The sequence below is a fragment of the Dryas octopetala genome, chromosome 3, assembly GCF_963921425.1.
Source record: "Dryas octopetala chromosome 3, drDryOcto1.1, whole genome shotgun sequence".
In the NCBI taxonomy this organism is placed as follows: domain Eukaryota; kingdom Viridiplantae; phylum Streptophyta; class Magnoliopsida; order Rosales; family Rosaceae; genus Dryas; species Dryas octopetala.
The window spans coordinates 10,610,403-10,634,073 of NC_141368.1; the positions used below are offsets into that span (position 1 = coordinate 10,610,403).

The window sequence follows — 23,671 nt, forward strand, 5'->3', positions numbered from 1 at the left end:
ATATAACTAATATTTTTCAAAAAGTAATACTTGCTAGCTAGTAATTTAATAAAAATAATCCATAAAGATCACCATGGACTACTCCAAAAATTAAAAGAAATTAATTAGCTAATTAAAATAGTATGAGTTTCCATGTGAAGGGCACCTATGGCTTCGAATCTAACACAATGGTGCATGTTCTCACTCTCTCACTCTCTCTCTCTCTCTCTCTCTCTCTCTCTCTCTCTCTCTCTCTCTCAAAGTCACAAAATTAAGCCGCTTTTCACTCCAACTAGTGCATTGTGGGTTGAGATTGTTGCATTGCACCGCTTGTTTCTTGTCCTAGATGGGAATTATAAGCCAATCCAAAGCCTTGAGAGACTTTGGTTAATTAAATATTATTTCAAGAATGGAAATTGCATTGAGCATTGGGAATATTTTAGAGCCTAAACAGCCGACCAAACTGAGGTTCCCATGTGATAGATGGCGATGGATTTGGAATCATTCTGCTAGCTCATCTATTCACCTGCTTCTTTAGCCTCTTAATTTTTTAATTGAAATCAAATTAATATTAATAATGCTAATTATATATGCAATTGGATACCATAAGGTCAACGCTTTCTGATCAAACTTCATCACATTAATTAGTTGGCATCACGTATAATCGAGTTTATATATAAATGAGTTATTGGTTTAGTGATATGTGTATGCTCAATATTAAAAAAAGTCTCAAATACCCTTTATCTTTTTTTGGTAATTTGGTATCTCAGATTTCCAAATACTCTTATTTTTCACATCAACAAAATATAGTACGTTTATATATAAATGAGATATTGGTTTAGTGATATTTGTATGCCCAATATATATTAGAAAAAGTCTCAAATACCCTTATCTTTCACATCAACAAAATATAGTCTAGTTCAATACAATCCAATATAATGTAGTACATAATACTAAACGAACAAATTATGTTGATTAGCTACGGAATTAATGCAAATGCTCTTACAATTTTATATGAACTTAGTTTATTTAATGTTTCTAATGTTTGATGGGTGGAAGAATTAAATCATTGTCAGTGGGGTACTTTGGAACCCCTTTAAAATTAATGATTCATTTAAAGGAATCAATATATCAAGAATTAATTCCATGAATATTAATTGGCATCCTAAGAACTTTAGGGAAATAGCCCATGAGCCTCAGCTCAAGTGGTTATAAGAACATTATGCATCCATAAGTGAACTTTGGTTGTAATTATTGGGGTAACTTAGTTAGAAGGGTGGTAAAATTACCCCTGCACCTAAGTCTGATCAATTCTCCCCCAAATAAAAAAAAAAAAAAAAAGTGAACTTTGGTTATATTAATATTATTAACCAAAGTAGTTAATTGATATCTAAGTATAAATTAATTAGGGCTCTCCCACACATTTGGAAGTGCAATTAACAGAACATTCTACAACAAGTTTGAGATTATGGTAGGATTAATAATGCTAGATGAGACTAGGAGAGAAAATTAATTTACAACCTTTAGTTTAATATTTATATGTTTTTTGTGACACCCACATAAAAAAAACGTCCCCATATAGACAAAGCGCTAAATTAAATGGAACATTAATTAATTAGATTACTTGTATAGATGGTTTCTTAAATTAGTTACAATCTTCAAAGTTATCAACAAAAAGGAATACATTGATTTTTATGTCTTTCTAAACTGCAATTTGATATACATGCAGCATGATAAACGTTGGAAATAGAAAGTCCAATACTTTAACAAACAGCAATGGGAATTAATTAACAAAGTTATATAGCAATTAATATATGCTCATGCATAATTACTAAATAAATTGAGTGTATATTAGTTAATAATTCATTGAGAAATGGATAAAGCAAGTTGGGACAGCAAACTATAAATGGCTCCATAGGATGTTTTGCATATACAATGTTTATATCAGACCTACTTAAACTATATATCCAAAATTAGAAGGAACACCAAAGATGAGGGTCTGTCTGAACTTTAAAGATAACTAGTATAACAGCCATCAGTACTAATTGACATATTAAAATGAAGAGGCAGTAGATGCATATCTAATTGATTTGTGTATATAATTATCTTCAAAGCTGCAATTAGGTTTCATGCGCAAAATTATATTTACTTTTTGGGGGGTCAAACTTGGGACATTTTTCAATATTGGGAAGAGAAATATATACCACAAAATCAATAGCTAGTTGATAATTACATTTACAGTTAAGAAGAGAAATACCACTAATCCAATAATTAACTGGTAATTATATTTTTAATAACTGAGGGTGTCATGAGCCAGTTTTCGCACATCAGACTAATTCCTTGGGCCGATCAAAAGCAGGCAATCCACATAACTGATAATTATATTTACAGTAAAAAGGGATAACTTTTGAGCACCAATACCTATTACGTACACTCAATGGTTAGGTTTAATACAATGAGTCAATTGAAGAAATTAATTAGAGTATCCAATTCAATACCAATTGCAAATAGGTGGAGAGATCCAAAATCTTATAAATTATTAGGCCAGGATTTACTTCGATCGTCAATGTTGCACTTTTAGGTGACATGGAAGTATGTGTGATCATTTGGCCTAACACGACAAAATATGTTCTCTAATATTATGAAAAAAAAATTAGAGTATCCAATACAAAACCAATTAGCAATAAATAAAGAGGCCTATGACCTTCTAAATGTTAGATAAGGCTTTACTTCCCTAATATGGGATTCTCTCAACATCAATGAGTTATTAATTTCGGAATTTACAAATAAATTAGAGCTTAGTTACCCATATCATATAACAAGCAAACAAGGAAACACATATCTTACTGCAGTATTAGGAATTAGATTATAATAGAACTTCAGTTGCCCTTCAAAAAATAATTAGAACCTGAAAATCAAGATTATGAGTTGATCGAATCAGTTGGCCTCGGTTTGAAACACTTAAGAGTAACACTGGACCAACCTTTCAACATGGGCTCCGGACCAAACTGGCCCAGGGATGGGCCAACCTTTCAGACTCGAGTTATCTTTCTTTCCCTTGATAATTGATGGGCCTCGGCTTACTCCATGCACAAAGTTAAGGAACCCAAGTCTACAACTAACTAATTTTGGGCTTCAGTACATGAACGAATCCACCCACGTCTAATTTTCCAGGGCGCACAAAAGCAGCCTGTGTTTTTTTTTATTCGAAATTTATCTTAGGATTGGAAGAATCGAACTTAAGACCTCTCCAAATATTATAAGCAACAAATACTATGTAGTCTTTGCTTTTTTTGGTAACCGAGGGTGTCCTGTGCGGACTTTCACGTATCAGACTAATCCACTGAGCCGATCAAATATAAACAATCCACATTGTATAACCCTTGTTAGAGCACCAAACAAATACAACTATATAGGTTTCTATTGTTGTTTTCCAAAGTAAGAGTAATTTTGCAATATGACTGTACCACCCCTACAAAGTGTTACTAATCTACTTATGTTATAATATTTACACATTTAAAAATGTTGGTGCAATTTGATTTGGAACAATTTAATTACACAATTTCTAAGATCTATTTTTTATACCCATAATTCATAATATTGACTCTACGTGTACCTTGAATATTCTAAATCTTGTATCTCAGAAGTCTCTGTATTTATTGTGAATGAGTTTGAATATTTAAACAGTGGGTTTTACATTATACAATGCAAAGAATAAGTATATATATATAGAATTAAAAGGAGATGAAGTCTCATGATGTGCTGTTAAATGGTATAACTAGAGGTTCTTTGGATAAAGTATTTAAGCTGGAGTATGCTTCTTAATTGGTTTAAGTTTGAATGTATATAGAGTTCCACAATCTTCAATTCCATGTGTTCCTTATCACCATATGAAGAAGACTGCCATGTTGCGTTCTCTTGTTTTTTCTTGACATACATCACACAAGATAAGAAGAAACACCCATGCCAGCCGATTGACAAGCACTAATCCCTAGCTCATATTTGGACAAAAGATAAGAGGACCCATTTGGACACTTGAGTCAAATAAGAGGAAGAGAGAGAGAGAGAGAGAGAGAGAGAGGAATCCAAGAAATTTTAATGAGTGGAAAAAGACTGAGACAGCGAGAGAGCATTGTGGTGGGGGTATATTCTGCAATCTTCTTTGAGAAATTCTTAGGTACAACTACAAGTACAACCATCGTATTTTCGTATACAACATTTTTGTCATAAAACTAATCCATGACTAGTAAGTGAGTGATTGAGTGTAAAAAATAAGTTGTGTACAAAGATTGTAGCACCAAATTTTCAACACTTGCAATCAGTCCTTTTTCTTTAAAAAAGACTATAATACATTACAACATTTCTCTCACAAAACTGAGATCAAAAGTTGAAGCCAAGATTTTTTCAAGCACACACAATGACACAATCATTCCTTTCTCTTTGGAAAAGACTGAATCCTTTACAAAAGATATATGCATGCTAAAATCCTAGACATGATTGCCAAGAGTACCATTCTCTCAAGGAGCAGCTAGTACAGATCATCTTGTACGTTAAAACTAATTTCATCAATTATTCCTTCTAATCTACATATGATTACATGCAGCAGACCCCAATTAATTAGTTCATCTTGATCATAAACTCACATACAATTTCTTGTCATCATCAATCGAAATTCTTCAAAATCCACAAACCCATCTCCATTCTTATCCACCCCTTTGATCATTTTCCTACACTCTTTAAGACTGCATTTTTGGCATCCAAGGCTGACCAAAACCGTCCTCAACTCCTTGGCTGAAATCTTTCCATTCTTGTCAGTATCAAAAATAAGAAAAGCATCCTTGAGATCACACTCTTCATCCTCATTAATACCACAGCCAATATCACTATTATTATTATTATTATTTCTTCCATCAATATTCACAGCATTCATGAACTCATCCAAATCAATGAACCCATCTCCATTACAATCCACCTCCCTCACCATCCCTTCAGCTTCCTCGGTGGCAAAGGAGTTGTTGTATCCAAGACATGAGAGCACCTCACTGAGCTCAACAGGGGAGATCTTGCCATCCCCATTTGCATCCATCACGTGAAACACTTGTCTAAACTGGTTAGACACTTCCATGGCTGCAAATGATGATGAGGTTGCTGCAGGCACATCAAAGCTGGAAGACAGTAGTACTTTTCTTTGCTTTCTAGCAGCCTTCTTGCATCCACTAGTCACTCTCTGAAGAGAGGTCAAGCAAATTCTGAAAAAACTCATGATCTTAGAGATAACTGACTAGGTGAGTGTGAGGCAGTTAGAGAAAGAAGAGAGTAGATTTGAAGGCTTAGCAATTCAAAAGAAGAGAATCAGATTTAATTAGGACACTATGGTTGTGTACAGTTCATACTTCATGGATGCATATATGACTATTTATGAGCAAATTTTATCACCTTGCAAAACCTCTCATACATATGAGAGAGAGAGAGAGAGAGAGAGAGAGAGAGAGAGAGATGTATATGTAATATCTATGTCTAGAGAGTTGGACCAAGTTTTTTGAGATGTGTTTGATCACGTCTTGTTTGGTGGATGCCAGCTGATTTATGAATTGTGAAGTGCCGGCATGCATATATCCTTCTCACTGCTTTTTCTATATACTTTAGTTTTAGCTTTTGTGGTTTCCGCAAATTGAGGTATCATCGATTGACTCGGTTGTTCTTTTGCTCAAGTGATCAAAGTTGCATGCTGTTTAGTTGGTAAAATATTAATACTAAAATCTCCCGACTTGGCTAGGCTACAAAAGAGGTACAGGATCAAATTTCACCTTACTAGAGTTAAGGATCTAGGGGATGAGGAAGGGCTATTTGTTATGTGGCTCATATATTGATCCGATAAGCTTTGGACCTGTTTGGAATTGGGAGTATTTTATTCAGTAGTGCTTTTCTCTTGGTACTACTTTTATTAAAAACACAAAAGATTTCATCAGAAACCAAAACCCAAGTGCTTCTTACATATCACTTTAGAAACTCTTCTCGAGAAAGCACTTAAACTGTTTTCAAACCCCAACACTTCTGTCTTTCTTTGCCAACACTATAAAAATATAATGCTAGAGATCTAAAATTTGGATCCAAATAATGTATCATTACACATGTCAGTATTTTATTTACGAAATAAGTGAACATTAGAGTGGGTAATGTATGAATTAATAAAACACTAACACATTATTTGAGATCCAAATTGAGATCCAAATTTAGAATTCTTAGTACTACTCATTAATTTCATTAGTAGGATGACAATTAATCAAGAGTCAAATAATGTTCGCATAAACTTTGTGTATGCCCTATAACAAATAGGGATAACGTAATTCTAATATTTCTCAATACCTATCTTCTAGCGTACAAATTAGAATTGCAGTATGTTTTGACAACAAAAGTAAAGAGAAAGCTTGCTGATTGTATTGCCGAGCTTGGTCTGAGCTTGGTTAGTTGATGACCTGGTGGGAGTGGCCAGGTCTCGTGCTATCTTGTAGTATTCTCTTTTTTGGGCCTTTGGCCCTCTCATTCACCGAAAAAAATAAAAATAAAGAGAGAGCAGAATTTACTAACCAACCAGAGCATGCCCATAATTAGATGCTTTACACCACTAAAACTTTACTGAATATCTTCTATTAATGTAGAATAAGAGCAATTTTCTTTTTAGAAATTAATTGTTTTCAATCTGATTTGCCCAAAAAACGCAAAGAATATGTGACTAGCATACAACACCAAAACTCCTGAAGAGATCTATAAATTCTAAATGGTGCTATGCTCCCGCCCCAATGGGCTACAGAAGGTTTTGAAGCACTAGCCAACCAATCCAAAACCATTGCTAACTCTTCATACACTATAAAACTATATTTCCGATAGTGAAGAAAGAGAAAAAAGAAAAACAAAATGAAGACTACAAGACTTGGGATCAAATTATCATACATCTCAAATTGCATGGTCCTATCTCACCAGCTCAACATGACCGAAGCAAAACAGGACCCATTGTTGAACTGAGCATGTCACTGAGGGCAATCTGGACCTCATCTGACCCATGTTCACAACTTATCAAGCTTGCAAGTAGTGGGAAGAAATGAGACAAGTTGTTTTCAAATGAAGTCTCTCCCAAACAACAGATAGCCTGGAGAGTTGCCACAACAAGTGGTGCACGTGCAGCCAATTCTCTCCGTCTCCCAGAACCTAGAGGAATTAGCCAATGGTGCTGCCCCCCAGTAGATGATTCAGATATCTTTCCAGAGCTAGAGGCTTCAATATAGAACTGTAAAACCTCCCTGCAAAGGTCCACAACGTAGGACTCCACCTCGGCCTCATCATAACTTGGAGGCCTGTCCTCTAAAAGATTCTGTAAGATTGTGAGACAGATTTGGTAAGATTCGTTCTCAATACGCAACAGTGGAGGGTCTTGCATTTGGGTCACAGGGCCAAACTCTTGTAGCCTTGCCCGTAATGTGGCATCGGTGTTAATCTTGTGAGCATGAGATGCCACATCATGCAAAGCATCAAAGAGGACTAAAGTGTTTTTCACTGAAAGGTGAGACCGATACATGGTGTAAATCTCCATCACCGCCTGCCAATTGTAATGAAACATGCAAGCCTCAGGAAACTGTAATGATATGTTACCATGTCCATATAAAAAAAAATGTAATCACACCAAAGAGGAAAATATTTGACTTTTCTTTTTGTCTGGAAAAAAATGTGAATTAATACCAGTACATTTTAAAACATGCATATTACACACACACACACACACCCCGCATGTGCATATATGCATTCTAAGCTTACATTATCATCAAATTGATTATCCCACTCATTTTCTTGCTTTAAACATTCATTATGTTTGACGATCGCCTTTCGCTAGAGGCACCTTCTCCCCCTTTGGAATAAGGGTGAAGGTTGAGATCATGGGTTGAATCCAAAAAGTGTGGGTGGGTGTGTTGTGTACTTGTTTTCCTATTGTTTGTATTTATTTTAATGAGAATTAGAAAGAGCATTCATTATATTTGCTCTTTTTATAATTCCAATAACATTTTCTATGTCCAAGAAAAATCAATTAATGGTCAAAGACTAAGGTTCATGCCAACTCAAACATATCCAAAAGCTGCATCATGTATATAATGTGACTCAGTTTCAAGAAGCAAAAGAAATGCAGCATTGATACACGAGAAGCTAGTGAAGCTTATGTTATAACGATATATTCATAATACGAAGGTATTTAGTAATTGGAGTAGAAATTACCTGAATCAATAAAAGTTGGACAGCTGCTCGGCACTTAACATCAGATAGGCCAGCATAAAGGAGGTTTGTCCTCACTCTCTCTGAATCATCATCAGGCCTGCCAGACACAGTGGACCCTCCATTATCTTCTCTACTTGAAGCATGTTCATGGCTTCTAATGATGCTATCACCACTAAGAATGAAAGAAAAGTCAGGAAGCGTCGAATTGGCTGCTTCTTTTAATGATGAAACAACTTCTAGCCACTTTTCATCAGAAAAGAGATCTCCCGCATTGCTCATCAATCGCACAAATGCAGCAATTCCTATACCAGCTAGGCTTTGGTGAGGTCGTCTAATAAAACTGACTAGAAGCACCAAAACTTTCTTCAAAAGAGGATTGACAGTGTTATAAAATTTGACAAAAAGATCAACAACTAATTGAAGTGCCAATGTGCATGTCTCATAGAGCCAGGCATCTTGATCAAGCTCGCCCGTATCACCATCAATCCCTTGAACTGGTGAACTTTCCCCAGACGGATCAATAGCATGCCGCACATAGTCAAATATTGGAAATAGCACTGATTCAAACACCCTTTCCCACAAAGGTAGTGAGAAAAGGTGGCCATGGTTACGTAAAGTTTCGAACAGCACTTGTAAGGCACCCTTCCTGATTTCAGGCCTAGGATCAAAGCTAAGTTCGGACAAACCTGCAGAGAAAAAGGAAAACAAATAAAACTCTTTCCCGGTGTGGTTAATTAAAAAGCTTAAAAACTTAACCCAAACGCGTATATTTATAACCACCAATTTGTGCAGTATCCTTACCAGCTAATAAAGGGAACCAGAAATAGAGATGGTCATCCTTATCTAGCATTTCCCCATTTTCTTGTTTTCCATCTTTCGCTACTTGAGGTGAAGATGGAGAGATTTTTCCAGAAGATTCCTTGTCCTTATTTCTTGATGAGCAAGCAAGATCTCCCTCTGCAAGTTTTGTTGCACAGAATCGAAGAAAACCAATAGCATTAAGGCTAATGTCTTTGCTGAATCTACTATTGGTGAATGCAATTAGGCAATTTACGCAATCAGTAAAGGTAGTGGTTTCAGTCTCAGTAATGTATGGAAAGTAGTCTCGAATAATCTTCTCAATTATTTCAAACGCCAAGAGTACAATGTTTTTGTGGTCGTCATAAGCTGCTGTAGTGAAGACCTGAAAAGAAACACATAGTAACAAGTATTAACTGTATGCAACAAGAAAAATTCATGAAACAAAATGCCTGTAGGATTAAAGGTATCCATAGAAAAAAGATTGGGCATATTCCAGTACCATGAACATGCTCTTCCATCCAGATTTGACATTATTGACGCGAGATAAAACCATTTGTGAGACACATCTGATGATTAATTCTCGTATTTCAACTGCATCACTTTTACGCATAACAATGACAAAAGGTTTCATAAACTCATTCTGAAAATTATAATTAACCAACTCTTCTCGCTCCAAGAATTTCATTGACAACTGGCGTAGAGAATCCATAGCGAAAATTGCAATAGAAAGGTTTTCAGAACAGCCAATTGTCACAAAGAAATTAGAGAGCACATGCCAGATGCTAGACCACACAAGCCTGATGCGATTCATGTTATAATGCCTGTTATAAGAAAACAATTCACGTCAAACTATTAAAGAAAAAAAATAAAATCATAGCAAACGCATATATAAGCTTTGAAGTAGTGATCCATACGCAATCTCAACAATCTTTGTAAGGCTGAAAACCCGAGGATCGGATGCAGATCGCAATTCTTCCATAGAGACCTTGCAAAGAGCCTTAACAAAATCTATAATTGCCTCACTGTTTAGCTTTTGGCTCCGTGTGAAAATGCGGCTCATTTCAGAGCTTCCAACTTGTTCTAACATGTTTAAATTAGAAACCAAATTGTTCATCTGTTCTGATGTGACCATCCCAGAAGCATTCCCACCAATACCAGCACTATCATATGAACCTCTCAACACAGCAGCAGCTGCATACTGCATCCTCCCTGGCCCCTTCTTTTTTAAAACAGGAAGCATATTTGACTTGGCTTGTTTTGATTTTTCTGACTCATTCTGAGGAAAAGCAAAGAAAGTGGCATCTGGAGGAGCACCCTCTCCCAAGAGATGTAGATGTTCAAACCTGGAAACACATGTCAAAATGTGCTCCCAAGCTTCTTGTAGGTAGTTCCCATCTTCATCTGCAATTGTCACTATTGCCTATAAACAACATGGCCAAACCAAATATCAGACCCATGAAGATGGCCACTTTCTCAAAGGTCAAGAATTTGAGTATATTACTGAATAGGTAAATTTATAAAGTTCAGAGGATATATGGGATTTACTCATACAAACAACAGTAAGCAAGTCACAAAATAATAGTTCTGCAATCTTATTAGCCAATAACACATAACTATTAACCAACACATCACCCAAACCCATGATCACACAATCGAAATCCCAGGTTTTACCCCATACATTATCAGTTATAAAGCATGTTCACATTCATTTCACTGATAATATAAGCACATCTGCATCTCTTCTACTAGGCCCCATCAGTAAGCAAGTCACGAAATAATAGTTCTGCAATCTTATTAGCCAATAACACATAACTATTGACCAACACATCACCCAAACCCATGATCACACAATCGAAATCCCAGTGTTTACCCTACATGTTATCAGTTATAAAGCATGTTCACATTCATTTCACTGATAATATAAGCACATCTGCATCTCTTCTACTAAGCCCTCTTCTTCCAGTCCATGCAAAGTGTCCAACTACAAATTACAAATGACCTATATTCCTTTCCTCATCTCAATGAATGATTCATTCTCGGTACACCATTCCAATAACCTTCCAATTTTCTAACTATTAGTCAGTCTAAGGTGTACAATCAATTTTTATTTTGTTTTTCTACACCAATTTTTTGTTTGAAATGGCTTTAATGAATCCAATTAAGAGTCCCTTGCTTGATAGGGCTTGACATTAGAAATCCAAGATCAAATCATGATGCATTAGGTGTGGAAAGTGGCCTACCAACTAGCTTTAAAGGCCAAATAAACGCTAAAGAGGAAGACGACAAACAGGTACCGAAGGTGATAGGGAATAAACATCTACCATCAGGAGTCTCATCATCAATGCATTAAAATGAAAAAAAAAAATTGTGGTATAGCCCTCAAAAGTATGTTCAAAGTCTACTATAAGGTAGAGTTCAATATACGATACTGCAAAACACAATTACAAAATCTACTATAAGACATAGTTCAATTAATATTACTACAAAACAGGAAAAAAAAAAAAACTATAAACAAGTTGCTACCCAACCCAATTTCAGTGATTAACACTTGAACTAGACCACACTTAAAAGCAGAGTAAAGTCCATCTATCTTGGACTAGAGGAGAATTACAAGTACAGCATCAGTGAATTACTGTTCTATGATTGTTTCCAGAGACTTCTTGTTTAGCTTTAAATACAAAGCTACAGGCTCAAGTATCACACAAGATACACTGTTCAATTCTTCATTTAATAATAAGACCAATGACAGATCTAAAACAAGCAACTTAAGATATCATTTCACATGAGAAATTTATTTTACTCCAAAAAGGGCAGACTGTCAAAACAACTAATAGACTCAGATCATAGATGCTGTGAGGTGTCTACGTTATTTTTTAACATATTAATTCCATCTAAACCTTTAAAGTTTTTCCGCTGCATTACATGTTACCAAGATGACAAGTTAAGCATGAAAAAGTGAAAGTAAAATAACTTCACATCCAAATATTGACTCAAAAACGACAGGAAAAACAGAGAGACACAATCAGGGCACATGGCATGAGAGAGAGAGAGAGAGAGAGAGAGAGAGAGGCAAAAATATTAAGCAGATGCTATTGCCCATAATGTGAAGAACTAACAAGATTAGTAAAGTAACATTATATTCCCCCATAAGACTACTATAAACCATAATCCATATTAAGAAAGAAAACTAACTAATACACTTTTTAAGCTTATTGACATCCTGTACAGAAACAAAGGTAGAGTAGAACAATAAACCAACCTTAATTGCATCTATATTTTTCTGCTTGATATCAGCAGGAGAGTGGAGGGAAGTAAACTTTGCTAGTGAAGTCACAAAAGCATCTCTATGGGTCTTCATGGACATTACAGCAGTAACATGGATGGCATAACGAAAGCCTTCAAGACACAGAGCAATAACTACTTCATCATCACTTTGGTCAAGTGGAACACTGAAGGCAGCCAGCATAGGAGCCCAGCATACCTCAACCATGAATCTAAGAATTACCACATCTGTTGCAGCATAATAAACTGACCTACAAAACAGCCATGCAAGTATATATTAAGAATGAAATCTAAAAGATAGTTTACTCTAAATTATGAAATGCCACACACCAGAAGAAGAAGAAATTCAGATTAAAATTCCAGAAAAATAATATGTATACATGCATGTGCAATTAGTTCACATATCATTATCCGCCCAGACTTCCACTATGCGGAACAAGGAATAACAATCCCTAGTAAAGTTAAATAATTTCTAAAAAATAATAGCTGATGGTCTTTGCAGAAATTATGGCCTCAAAAGTGTTATGGAAAAACTCATTAAAGAAACCAAACTTTCGATATAAGTTAAGTTCAGTGCAAGTACTACAAAAGTCGATGGTAAAGCAACTTTAGGGGCACAGAAAACTAGTAAGTCTTACTCAGATTTGCGAGCTTTTTCTTTAAATTGTTCTTGCATATGCTTGATAAGATCATCACTAGTCTCCAATTGGCTTTCTTCTCCCCTTTTACGAATCACAATATTCAAGATAGTGTCCAAGCCCAAAAGCCGGTTTGGGTTCACCGACTGTATCTGCTGAGGAGCCAAATCATATTCTTTCATTTTAATCTCATTTCTTGATATTCGTTCAAACAATGACCTCAAGTACTCCTCAGGTAGATCTTTTCCATCATCTATCCCACGATTGTTTCTTATAAAATCATCAGCTGACATCTACATATTTTAATGGCCAGAGAGAGGAGGACATCGATCAGCAATCAGGTTTTTTTTTTTTTTTAAGACTATAAGCAATCTGTTTCAATCATCCAATTAGATCAGGTATATGTGAACTCACCTTGTTCTTCACCATAGGATTATGAGCATCAGTATTGAGCAGTATCACAGAGTAAGCAAGGACATAGGCTGTGTCAGCACTAATAAAAGCCTTTGGATTACATTTGCAATAGCGCTCAGCAAACTTTTCCATTACTCTATCGATTTTCTGTGCCTCACCAGGCAACCTAAAGCCTTGAAGAAAGGCCCTGATTGCCTCATCAAACTCCAAGCCTTGAAAGTCAAAGGAATCCACATAAGCATGCATTACTTTTAGCGATAACTCTTCTCTTTCTCCAAGGTAATCCCCAATCATAGTCTTGTTCAAACCAGATGCATTTTTGAGAAAAGCAGCTATCTCCTCAGGTGAATCGCCCACTTTGTTTGCATTAATAAGAAACTCGATTCCTTTCTTAGGTTTTCGATTGAAAAGAGATATACCTTCCTGCCACAAAACATACATTAGATTCCAATTGCAAAAGACAGAAGATGAAACTGATGGCATTCAGACAATTTGCTTACCTGAAGTTCCAGCTTGTAAGCTCGGCGTTGCTCAATTGTCAAAGCATCAGAAGCCTCACTGGAGGCTTCAGAATGAGAATCTGATCCTTCAACAGGCTCCTCGCCATTCCCGTTTGCCATGGGAAGACCTCCTGGTTCAGGAATATTCTCAGTTGCCTCAGATCTCTTGAAAGAATGAGGATCTGGAATGCGCAATTGTTTGTTCATCCAGTCTCCGATTGACCTCAAAATAGCAACTAAACATTTCATAGCTTCAAGTTTCATAGTTGCCTCCTGAGGTGGTAATAACGTGGTTGCAACACCAGGAGGGACACCTTGAGCAGTTTTAAGAAGGCCATTTACCATCCTGGAAATATCAGGACAAAAGGAAAAGGAGAAGGAAAAAAACAAAAATTGTTAGCACAAGACCAAGTAATTCACAATACTATGAGGGTGTAGAAACAGTGCAGGACATCTGCTATTGGACTGGATATTATCATTACCAATTAGTGCTTTTGAAATTTGAGGAATATATCAGGGAGTGGATTCTACAGGATAGAGCATGGCATACCTCTCAAATATATTTGATGAATTGACATCACAATCATAATTGATAAATATGTCAACCAAGATCTGGGAATCAACACAGAGTTTCTCAAGAAACCGAAGCACTATCATCTTCTGCTGATAATTAGGTTGCGCAACATTTTCCAAAACTCTGAGAACAATCATAGGAAAAAAAACTCCAATCTCTGCTTTCAATCCCGCTCTAAATCTTGACACCAGACTAATGAAGATGGAGCAAGACAGCTGAAAAACTATCATAAGAGTTGAAGCGCTGTTCTTTAACAATGAGAGACATAAGTACTGCTTAATCGCACCTAAAAACCTGTTCCACATCACAAATTTATCTTTAGGGATTTCAGGGTAGGATAGAAACCAAGCTGAACTAAAGCATATGTCAAAGACAAGTACAGAGAATGTTAGTCTTTTCACAGCATTCAAATATATGAACTGCTTATTTATTGAACAAAAATGAGAGGGGACTTTGTGAAATTATTCAAACTGTTGTACCGCACACACCAGAAACAAAAATTGCAGAAGAGACAAAAAAGTACAACAGTTTGAATTGCATTGTCAGAAAACTAAACCAAGATCTACCCAATAGCAATCTCCAGGGATAAACCATGTAACTTATTCCTTGCACAGATGTGTCTCATCTGGGGATCCACTCTAATACCTCCAGAGATATAACAATTGATTTGCTCCAAAGTAGAGGTGACATATCTGCATTACGAGTCCGCAAGCCTGGAGACATGCTTGTTCCAATTTGCATCGCATTATTAGATCTCAGCAAAACCCTCAAACATGTAAGCCAATCAATTGATTAGGTGCTATCAGACACACATGATGGCATGAAATTCCAGTCACCATCTTTGAAGGACATCACATGTACTAGGACTTTGAGACATCAGAATAAGTAAAACCATGCCATGAATAACTAGTCTTAACTAAGAAGCCACCATATCTAACCACCAGCCTTAACAGCTACAAATTATCATATAGTGATTCTCCTACTCCCCACCTATCCCTGTGGTCTAAAGTTCTATTATCATGTCAAGTATCATTTAGTTATATAATCGAGAACCAAAATGGCCACGTGTAAACCATTTGCATTCCATCTCAATTTTGAGCAATATTCTCAGTAGACCATTTGCATAACCATTTTAGCATGAGAGGTACCTTTCACTGGTCCTGAACACCGCACCGGCATTCTCCAACAGAATCTTCAAAAGCTCCAAAGCCACAATCTTACCCTTCATCAACTCTGGATCAGCCAACGCCTCCTTGGGCGGAGTCTTCATAGACAGCTTACAAAGAGCTCGAAACACCAAAAACGCGTCTCTTCGCAACTTATTCCCAATCTGAACCTCCAAATCTTCATCTCTCTCCACTTCTCCGTCCGCCAGCTCTCCTTTTCGGCCCTCCAACGCCGTCTTGTACATACTAATCTCCCAGTACTTGGCATCCAGCATATCCTTATCAGTCGAGTCCAACAAATCCGCCGGGTTCGTGGTCTCCACGGTGGTGGTCTCGAATGCCCCGTCGTGCCGGAGCGAACCCTTGGTGGGCGTGGCGGGGTTCAAAACCCCATCAATGTCAGACATAATCTTGGTGATAAACCCTTGCACGAACATGGTCATTGTCCCGTCGGCATCGGATTTCTCAATGGGATCCATCAATTCCGCCACCACAATGGGCTGAATCGGTACGGTGGACGAGTCGGCCTCCATTCGCCGGAACACAATCACCAGCATCTGGATCAGCGAGGCCTTCGCCGTCGTCTGATTCACCACATTCTTACTCCCCAAATAGATATCGTAGCAAGTCCTCACTATCTGAAGCAAACAATCTCCATGAATTCGCAGCGAAATCGACGTCACCGCTGACAACAGCGTCTTCAATACCAGCAGCTCTATCTGATCGTCCCCCAAATCGTGGCATTTACAAACGGATTCGATCAATTTCGTGAGCAATTTCGCCTCGGTACCACCCGAAGCATCAGCCTCACCGCGCAAGTAACCATGTGCGATTAGCTTCTGGATGCAATCGACGGCCGGATCGGCGATCTTCAAGACGCCGGAGGCGGCGGCGTTGATGAGAGGGCTGAGAATGGACTCGGATTCGGCGAGGGAGTACTCCTCAGAGCCTCCGTCGTGGAGCGGGCCCGGGCCGGAGCTGTCGGACTCGGAGTCCGGGCCGGGTTGGGACTTGGCGGGCGGGTTGGTGAGCCGGTCGAGGACGGCTTTGCACTCGTTGCCGAGCTTGGCGTGCTTGCGCCACGAGGCGTTCTTGATGATCTTCTCGAGGGCTGGAGACACCACCTGCCTCAAACGGGAATCGGCTTCCGAAGAAGCCATTCCCGAGTTCGCTACGAGTCGTAACTCAGTGAGCCGGATCCGGAGAAATGGCTAGGGCTTTTGCACGGGAGAATGTTGCGCCTGCGATGGGTTATGGACTCGGTGAGTAATCGGGGAGAGTTGACTCAGTGGCATAGAGAGCTTCAGGGAGAGAGCAAGACAGAGCTGAGCCTGAGATGAATGGGTTGAGATTTAGATCGCGTTTTTTCATGGAGGGGAGGTCCAAAGGGTGGATATGTAATGACGCAAATACCCTTCTAAAGCTGGGGGAACTGCGGTAAGGTTGGTTGAATTTGAGGGGTGTTTCTGGTATTTGATCTTTTTTTTTGGTTAATTTCGCGGCACGTTTGTTTGAGCAATGAGCATTGAGATTTATCGTTTTGTTTTTCGATGAGCAATGAGCATTGAGATTGATCAGTATTCAATCCAATAAAATGTTTTCAATATTTTTTTGTGAGTTTAAGAAAAATGAATTCTCAAATATAAATATATACATTTCAAAATTCAAGCAACATTGTTCTAGCAAAATTAGGGAAGTGATAGATATTAAGTTCAAATCTCTGTAACTAATATTAATATTAAGTTCATATTTTCTTTTTTGGGTGTTTTAATTTTCTAAATAAAATTACTAATTTACTTACTTAGAGTCTGTTACATTATTAACTTTCAAGAAGAAAAAAAACCATTCCTCAGTGCTCGCATCTACGTTTTGAGTAGGTATAGTTAACAAACCCAAATGCAACTTCCAAATTTTTGTTACGAAAGTTAATAATTATAATCAGCTATGCATCTCAATTTTTTATTTGACTGAATTTATGATTAAAAATATGATTTAGAAGTAATTTATTAAAGAAATTTATGGTGTTAGGAGATCAAGTGAGCAAATGAGAGGGTCCATTTAGATTTCCCTTCCTCAAATTTAATCTCGATTTATTCTATTTCAATAATTTAAAATGCCTACAAAATTAAAGAAGTATCAACAACATTAGATTCAATTAGATTTTCCGAAAAAATTTGTCATGTGATTCGATCATGTTGAGTCTTGAATTGAACGATCAAATCTGATCTACCAAAACCATCAAAACAATCACATTGAATTGAACTAAATTGGTTTGGTCGATTTAAGAAGATTAAATTGGATTTTGAAAGTTTGGATAATACGGTCCAACAAACGGGCCCTAAGGCCTTTTTATTTATAATGGGCAGCCCGACCCGCTAACAAGCCGTTAAACTGCCACTGTTACCTGCTAGATTTTGCACAATCGGCAATTCTCAGTCAGCCTCTGAACCTTGCTTTTCTTTGCTCCCAATCCCAGTATGCCTAATTGGCATAGCAACCTCACCCTAAACAACTACTAATTTTCTCACTCTTTTTCTCATAATCCAAACATGACAACCGTTATTCTTTATCTCTATTTGCATTCACTCTGACCCTTTTGCTTGCCCCAACTTTTCTCTCATCCCCTTGTTCATTTTTTAGCAGTGTGTCACATTGTTTCATGGGCACCTACGCTTCAAACGTGGTCTGCTTTTGCTATCCCCACCCAACAAACCCAATAACCAACGAATTGAGAAAAACCCATTGCCACCAATTCTTGGGCAAGACTTTTTGGGCAATCCCAATGAGTCTTGGCTCTTATGGCCACCATTTTCAGCGACCCTTAGTGGCTGCAAGCATGGAAGAGACAGAAAAGACTGAAGAGAAAGAAGGGAAGCCAAGGTTCAAGTGGGATGAGAGAGGCCTTGAAATTACAGAAGCCCAGAAACAAGCTATAGCTCAACTCTCTCCCAAGATGACCAATCGTTGTAAGGCTTTGATGAAACAGCTCATTTGCTTTTCTCCTCAGAAAGGTAGTTTGTGTGAGGTATTGGCCGCTTGGGTTAGGATTATGAAGCCTTGTAGAGCTGACTGGCTTGCGGTTCTTAAAGAATTGAGGATAAAGGGTCACCTACTTTATCTTCAGGTACTTTTTTTTTTTTGTTGAGGTTTTATTTGGAGCGTACTGGGGATATTGTGATATGTTTAATGTGTCTGCTTTGAGTTCTTCATTGTCATGTGCTTTTGTAGTGTGTTTTGTGTTTTGGTGGATTTGAATTATTGGGTTCCTATAAAGTTGAAGACTTTAAGCAGAGGGATTCTTGAATTGTTTATACCAGTGAGAAACTAAGGCTTCTGTGTGTGTGTGTGTAATTAATTGTCTATACCATTTAGAAACTAAGGCTTGTGGGTGTGTTAAAAACCATCTGATAAAGGCAACTTCAAGAACCAATTATGTATCAAGTGCAATCCATCATTTTTGGTGGTGCCTAATTCTGTTTTATGCTCACTTGGGGAGATTAAGGACTCTTGGGTGGTCATTGGTGGTAAGTTGTGGCATGAATGCATGATGCTAGCACAGATTTGTTGAATTTGATACACGCAAGAGATCTTGAATCTGCAAAATAAATTATTTATGATAATCTAAATTTGGCAATTGTAATTGAAACTTGAAACTTTCAATTCATGTGTTCCAAAATCATTGATCAAGATGATTTCTTGCTGCAGAATCCCCTTTAGCATATTAGGTGGGTTCTTTTTTTTAAATCTGGCTTAGGCGCCTGTGAGACCAATGGGTGCTATGCAAAGAGCTGTGTTTACAATGTTATTGAAAATGTTGAATCTCCTTCAAGACCTAATCCTGTTCCCACCTTTGTTCATTATATTTTGTTGAACTCCAGTTTGTTTTGTTTATTTTGAACTTTGTGTTATGACCTCCTCTGACTCTCCACAGGAATGTTTATTGTCATCTACAAGATTACTTCCAGAAGTCATATTTTTGTAACTAACCTACCTTGCTTGTACTAGAATTCTCTGGTTTGGATTTAGTCCTTGTGTTAACAGATATTAAACAACTAGTTCTTAGTTTTTCTTATCGCCCACAAATAAAAATTTCTTTTATTTCCTCCACCAATGAACAGGTTTTGCCAAACCAAAATTTGGGAGAGGATCACATTTTATTTTGATGAAGTGTTGACCAAATTGAAATGTCCTTGAACTCACCGTAGTTTATTTGGTGCCAACATCTAGAATATCAACCTTGAAAATTTATAACTTCTAAAACCTAGAGTGTTTCAAAGAACTTATATCATATTCTGAAATTATATGTTTGTGTTCGTGCAAGCAAGTGAAACATTTTGAAATTGTTAGCCTACTTATAACCTGAACTCCATGCCTTATGAACTTTTAATAGGTGGCAGAAATTGCTGTACTAGAAGAGTCTTTTGAAGCCAATATTTGTGACTATACTAAAATAATCCATGGTTATGGGAAGCAAAACCGACTAGAGGATGCTGAAAAAACCCTTTTAAACATGAAGGGTAGAGGCTTCATGTGTGATCAAGTAACTCTAACTGCCATGATTCACATGTATAGCAAGGCTGGACGGCTTAAGCTAGCTGAAGAGACTTTTGAAGAACTTAAGCTCCTTGGACAGCCATTGGATAAGAGATCGTATGGCTCAATGATCATGGCCTACATTAGAGCTGGAATGCCTGATAAGGGTGAGAGTTTACTCATGGAAATGGATGCCCAAGAGATTTATGCTGGAAGCGAAGTTTACAAGGCATTGTTGAGAGCATACTCCATGATTGGTGATACTGAAGGAGCTCAAAGGGTGTTCAATGCAGTTCAGCTAGGTGGTATTATTCCAGATGCTAAGCTATGTGGACTTCTCATAAATGCATATGGTTTATCAGGTCAAAGTCAAAAGGCCCGTGCAGCTTTTGAAAATATGAGGAAGGCTGGTCTTAAACCTAATGATAAATGTGTAGCTCTAATGTTGGCTGCTTATGAAAAGGAGAATAAGCTTCAAAAGGCATTAAAATTTCTAATGGAATTGGAGAGAGATGGTATCATGGTTGGGAAAGAAGCTGCAGAAACACTGGCAAGGTGGTTTAGAAAACTAGGGGTTGTGGAAGAGGTGGATATGATCTTGAGAGAATATGCAGCAAAGGAAGCCAATTCCAGAGTTCCGGCTTCCTAGTTTCGATCTCCAAGTTTTATTTTCTGCATAAATGGTAGAAGCATCAATTTCCAAGTACATAATGCTCTTTTTGGTTGCCAGGAACATAATAGTGGTAAGATCTGAATTTTTCATACCATTATAGTGTTCAAATTGCAATATGTTGACAGCATTGATCATATATTTACCTGAGTTTGCTTTCCTGCACAGAAATATGACATACCAGTACAAATTAGATGGATGAATCATTCATAGCAACTGCTATTGTTTAGTAATCTGGCCGCCTGTGTGGATGCAGCATACAATTTTAAATGGTTTCATTTTTAAGTTTTAATTTTATCTATTACCTCTTCTCTAGTTCTCGGGGACCTCACCTCTCTCATTTCTCTTATTGGTCTCCAATAATGCTAGTCATCAAATTTGCTCACCAAATAGTGGAATACTGCCGCATCATTTCGTGAACAATTAAGTAAACAAATTTAGTCAGTGTAGCCATATAGGGGTTTTTTTTTTTTCTTTAAATAATCAAAAGCTGTAATTTTTGTTTTTTTTATTTTTGATACAATGCTGTAACTTGTAAGTTAACTTTTGATTGATATTCTTAAATGGATCCCAAGAGAGCTAGGCAGGGACCGCCCAAAGGATTGTGAGGCATGGATCTCAAACCTTGTTGAATGACATCAGGCAAATTGTAGAACACCTTGGGCCGCACATTGCAAAACTCAGTACTGGGTAGCAAAACATCACTACACTATACTCGGAAAAATGTTCCAAATAAGAGTAGGGTTCATTGCATGTATGGCTATTGAAAAAAAAAATTACAACTACACAAAACAATATCATCTTATGAGAAAGGAAAGATACTCTTACCCGAATGCTTCAAAATATCATCTTGGGAAAATCTATACATACCCAACATTTTTCTTATTTTACCCAATAAAATTTTTAATAATGAATGGACAATTATGTTCCATGATAAAATGACCATTGAGAACAAATGTAACTTTAAAAAAAAAAATTGTTTCTTTCTATACCCAAAATCATATCTTCATCTTCAACTTCTTCCATAATCAAATTTCAATCCTAATTAAAGTTTTGACCTCATATCATCCAATCAAGTGTTTTATCCCGAATGAAGGGTCAAATCATTATTTTTGAGGCTCCAAATGAGATGTGTGTGCCAATTTTCTACATTTTTTCGTGGTATTAAAAGCTTGAGCAAATTTGGATTCGCACTTCGTTCGATGGACCAATGTCAAATATTTGCATTATGTTCAGCAGGTGTTTGTTAAACATTTGTATTTTATTCGATAGATATTTGCCAAATATTTGCATTATATTCAGCAGGTGTCCACTGAATAATGATAGAGTGTTGGGTGCTAAACATTTGTATTTTATTCGATAGACATCTGCCAAATATTTGCATTATATTCAGCAGGTGTCAACCGAATAATGATAGAATGTTGGGTATTATTAATAAGGGTATAATAATAATTTGGATCGGGTAAAAGAGAGAATATTAATTTTCTCAAAAAAAGTGATAGATCGGATAAATTGAAAAGTTTGGTAAAAAAGATCTTTTGGTATGTATAGAATTTCCTATCACACATTCACACCTAAATTTATTTCATGTGTGGGTCAAACACTCGCAAAGATGTGGAGCCCATTTTTGTACGGTGGACCTTATGTCTTGGTATTAGTGTATTTAAGTGCACATGGACAAAATTTCCCCTTATATCAGTTAGCTCGTTTTGCTTTATTTATTGAGAGTGTCTTTTATTGATTTGAAGAGCCACCTGATTTCATTCAAATGCCTTTTTGGAGGATTATAATACTCTATTCTTTTTTTTGTTCGAAAGTTATTGAATTTTGAATCTAATTTAATCCTAATTTATTATTTTATCCAAATAATACTTGTATCAGTCCCTAGTTAGAGGGGCCAATGGCTCCTCCAACCCCTTCTCACAAATACATGTCCTTTTTTGTATTTTTTATTGGACACTACTTGGGTCACCCCTGGGGGTACCCCAAGGTCACCCCTCCCCCAAAATAGCAATTTCGGTAATGCCGGCGCATGATCGGAACTGTTCACTTTTTACATCACATATTATAGATCATCTCTGCAAAAACTTAACTCAATCGGAAATCATTTAATTATATAACTGTTGTTGATTAAATAGAAAAAATTAACGGTTTGGCCAAAAAATCACTCTTTAATTGAAAACCATCAATTTTTTCTACTTAATTGACAACAGTTATATAACCAAACGATTTCCGATTGATTTGATTTTTTGCAGAGATGATCTATAATAGGTGATCTAAAAAGTGAACGGTTCCGATCATGCGCCGGCATTACCAAAATTGTTATTTTCGGAGGGAGGGTGGACCTTGGGGTACCCCCAAGGGGTGACCCAAATATTTTTCTTTTTTATTTATTTAAAATGAAAAGATCAAAAAATACATTCCCTTATAAGAGGGGGTTGGATGAGCTCCTCCAACCAGGAACTAAGACAATTATTGTTCATTTCATCCACCCTCACTATTTGGGAAAATCTCAAAAAGACTAAAAAAGTAACTAATTTTTTGTTAATTATCAACGTGTTCTTTGTCATAATTTTTTAAATAAATAATAATTATTTACTAAAAATCTTTAAAGATTGTTTTCTTTTCATCAAATCCGATCATGCTCTACTGCCGGTCAAGAAGGTTTTCTTTCTTATGTTTGCTTTTACTATTATTCAGAGAAGAAAATGAAATTCGAACTCACAAAATATAAAATATAATTAACATCTAAACCAATCTAATGAATTAAAAAATATATATATCTGATCGACTCTCCCACCGAACATGGCCTAAATTTTTAATCGAATTTTGAATTTCACTAGTATTTAAAA

General features: G+C 36.8%; 2 protein-coding genes and 1 pseudogene across 3 annotated transcripts; 1 reads left to right on the forward strand and 2 right to left on the reverse strand.

Annotated features, from left to right (window-relative positions):
- Window positions 1–4,354: 4,354 nt before the first annotated feature.
- LOC147290772 (putative calcium-binding protein CML23 pseudogene) lies at window positions 4,355–5,665 on the reverse strand (annotated as a pseudogene).
- Window positions 5,666–6,721: 1,056 nt separating this feature from the next.
- LOC147290773 (brefeldin A-inhibited guanine nucleotide-exchange protein 2-like) lies at window positions 6,722–16,959 on the reverse strand. Its single transcript, XM_086235551.1, has 11 exons — window positions 15,599–16,959; window positions 14,427–14,744; window positions 13,877–14,222; window positions 13,377–13,799; window positions 12,963–13,255; window positions 12,302–12,575; window positions 9,957–10,462; window positions 9,542–9,863; window positions 9,043–9,424; window positions 8,242–8,927; window positions 6,722–7,573 (listed from the first exon to the last, which is right to left on the reverse strand). The coding sequence occupies exons 1-11, from the start codon at window positions 16,774–16,776 to the stop codon at window positions 6,962–6,964; spliced, it is 5,340 nt and encodes a 1,779-aa protein (XP_086091677.1). The 5' UTR covers window positions 16,777–16,959; the 3' UTR covers window positions 6,722–6,961.
- Window positions 16,960–18,021: 1,062 nt separating this feature from the next.
- LOC147290774 (Tetratricopeptide repeat (TPR)-like superfamily protein) lies at window positions 18,022–21,373 on the forward strand. 2 transcript variants are annotated; one of them, XR_015121266.1, is made up of 3 exons: window positions 18,022–18,740; window positions 20,007–20,892; window positions 20,988–21,373. XR_015121266.1 is itself a non-coding variant. In XM_086237333.1 (2 exons), the coding sequence occupies exons 1-2, from the start codon at window positions 18,276–18,278 to the stop codon at window positions 20,796–20,798; spliced, it is 1,257 nt and encodes a 418-aa protein (XP_086093459.1). In that variant the 5' UTR covers window positions 18,022–18,275; the 3' UTR covers window positions 20,799–21,082. The 2 variants fall into 2 exon arrangements, 1 of the variants encoding a protein (XP_086093459.1); XM_086237333.1 differs by having other exon boundaries at window positions 20,007–21,082.
- The last annotated feature ends 2,298 nt before the right edge of the window (window positions 21,374–23,671 follow it).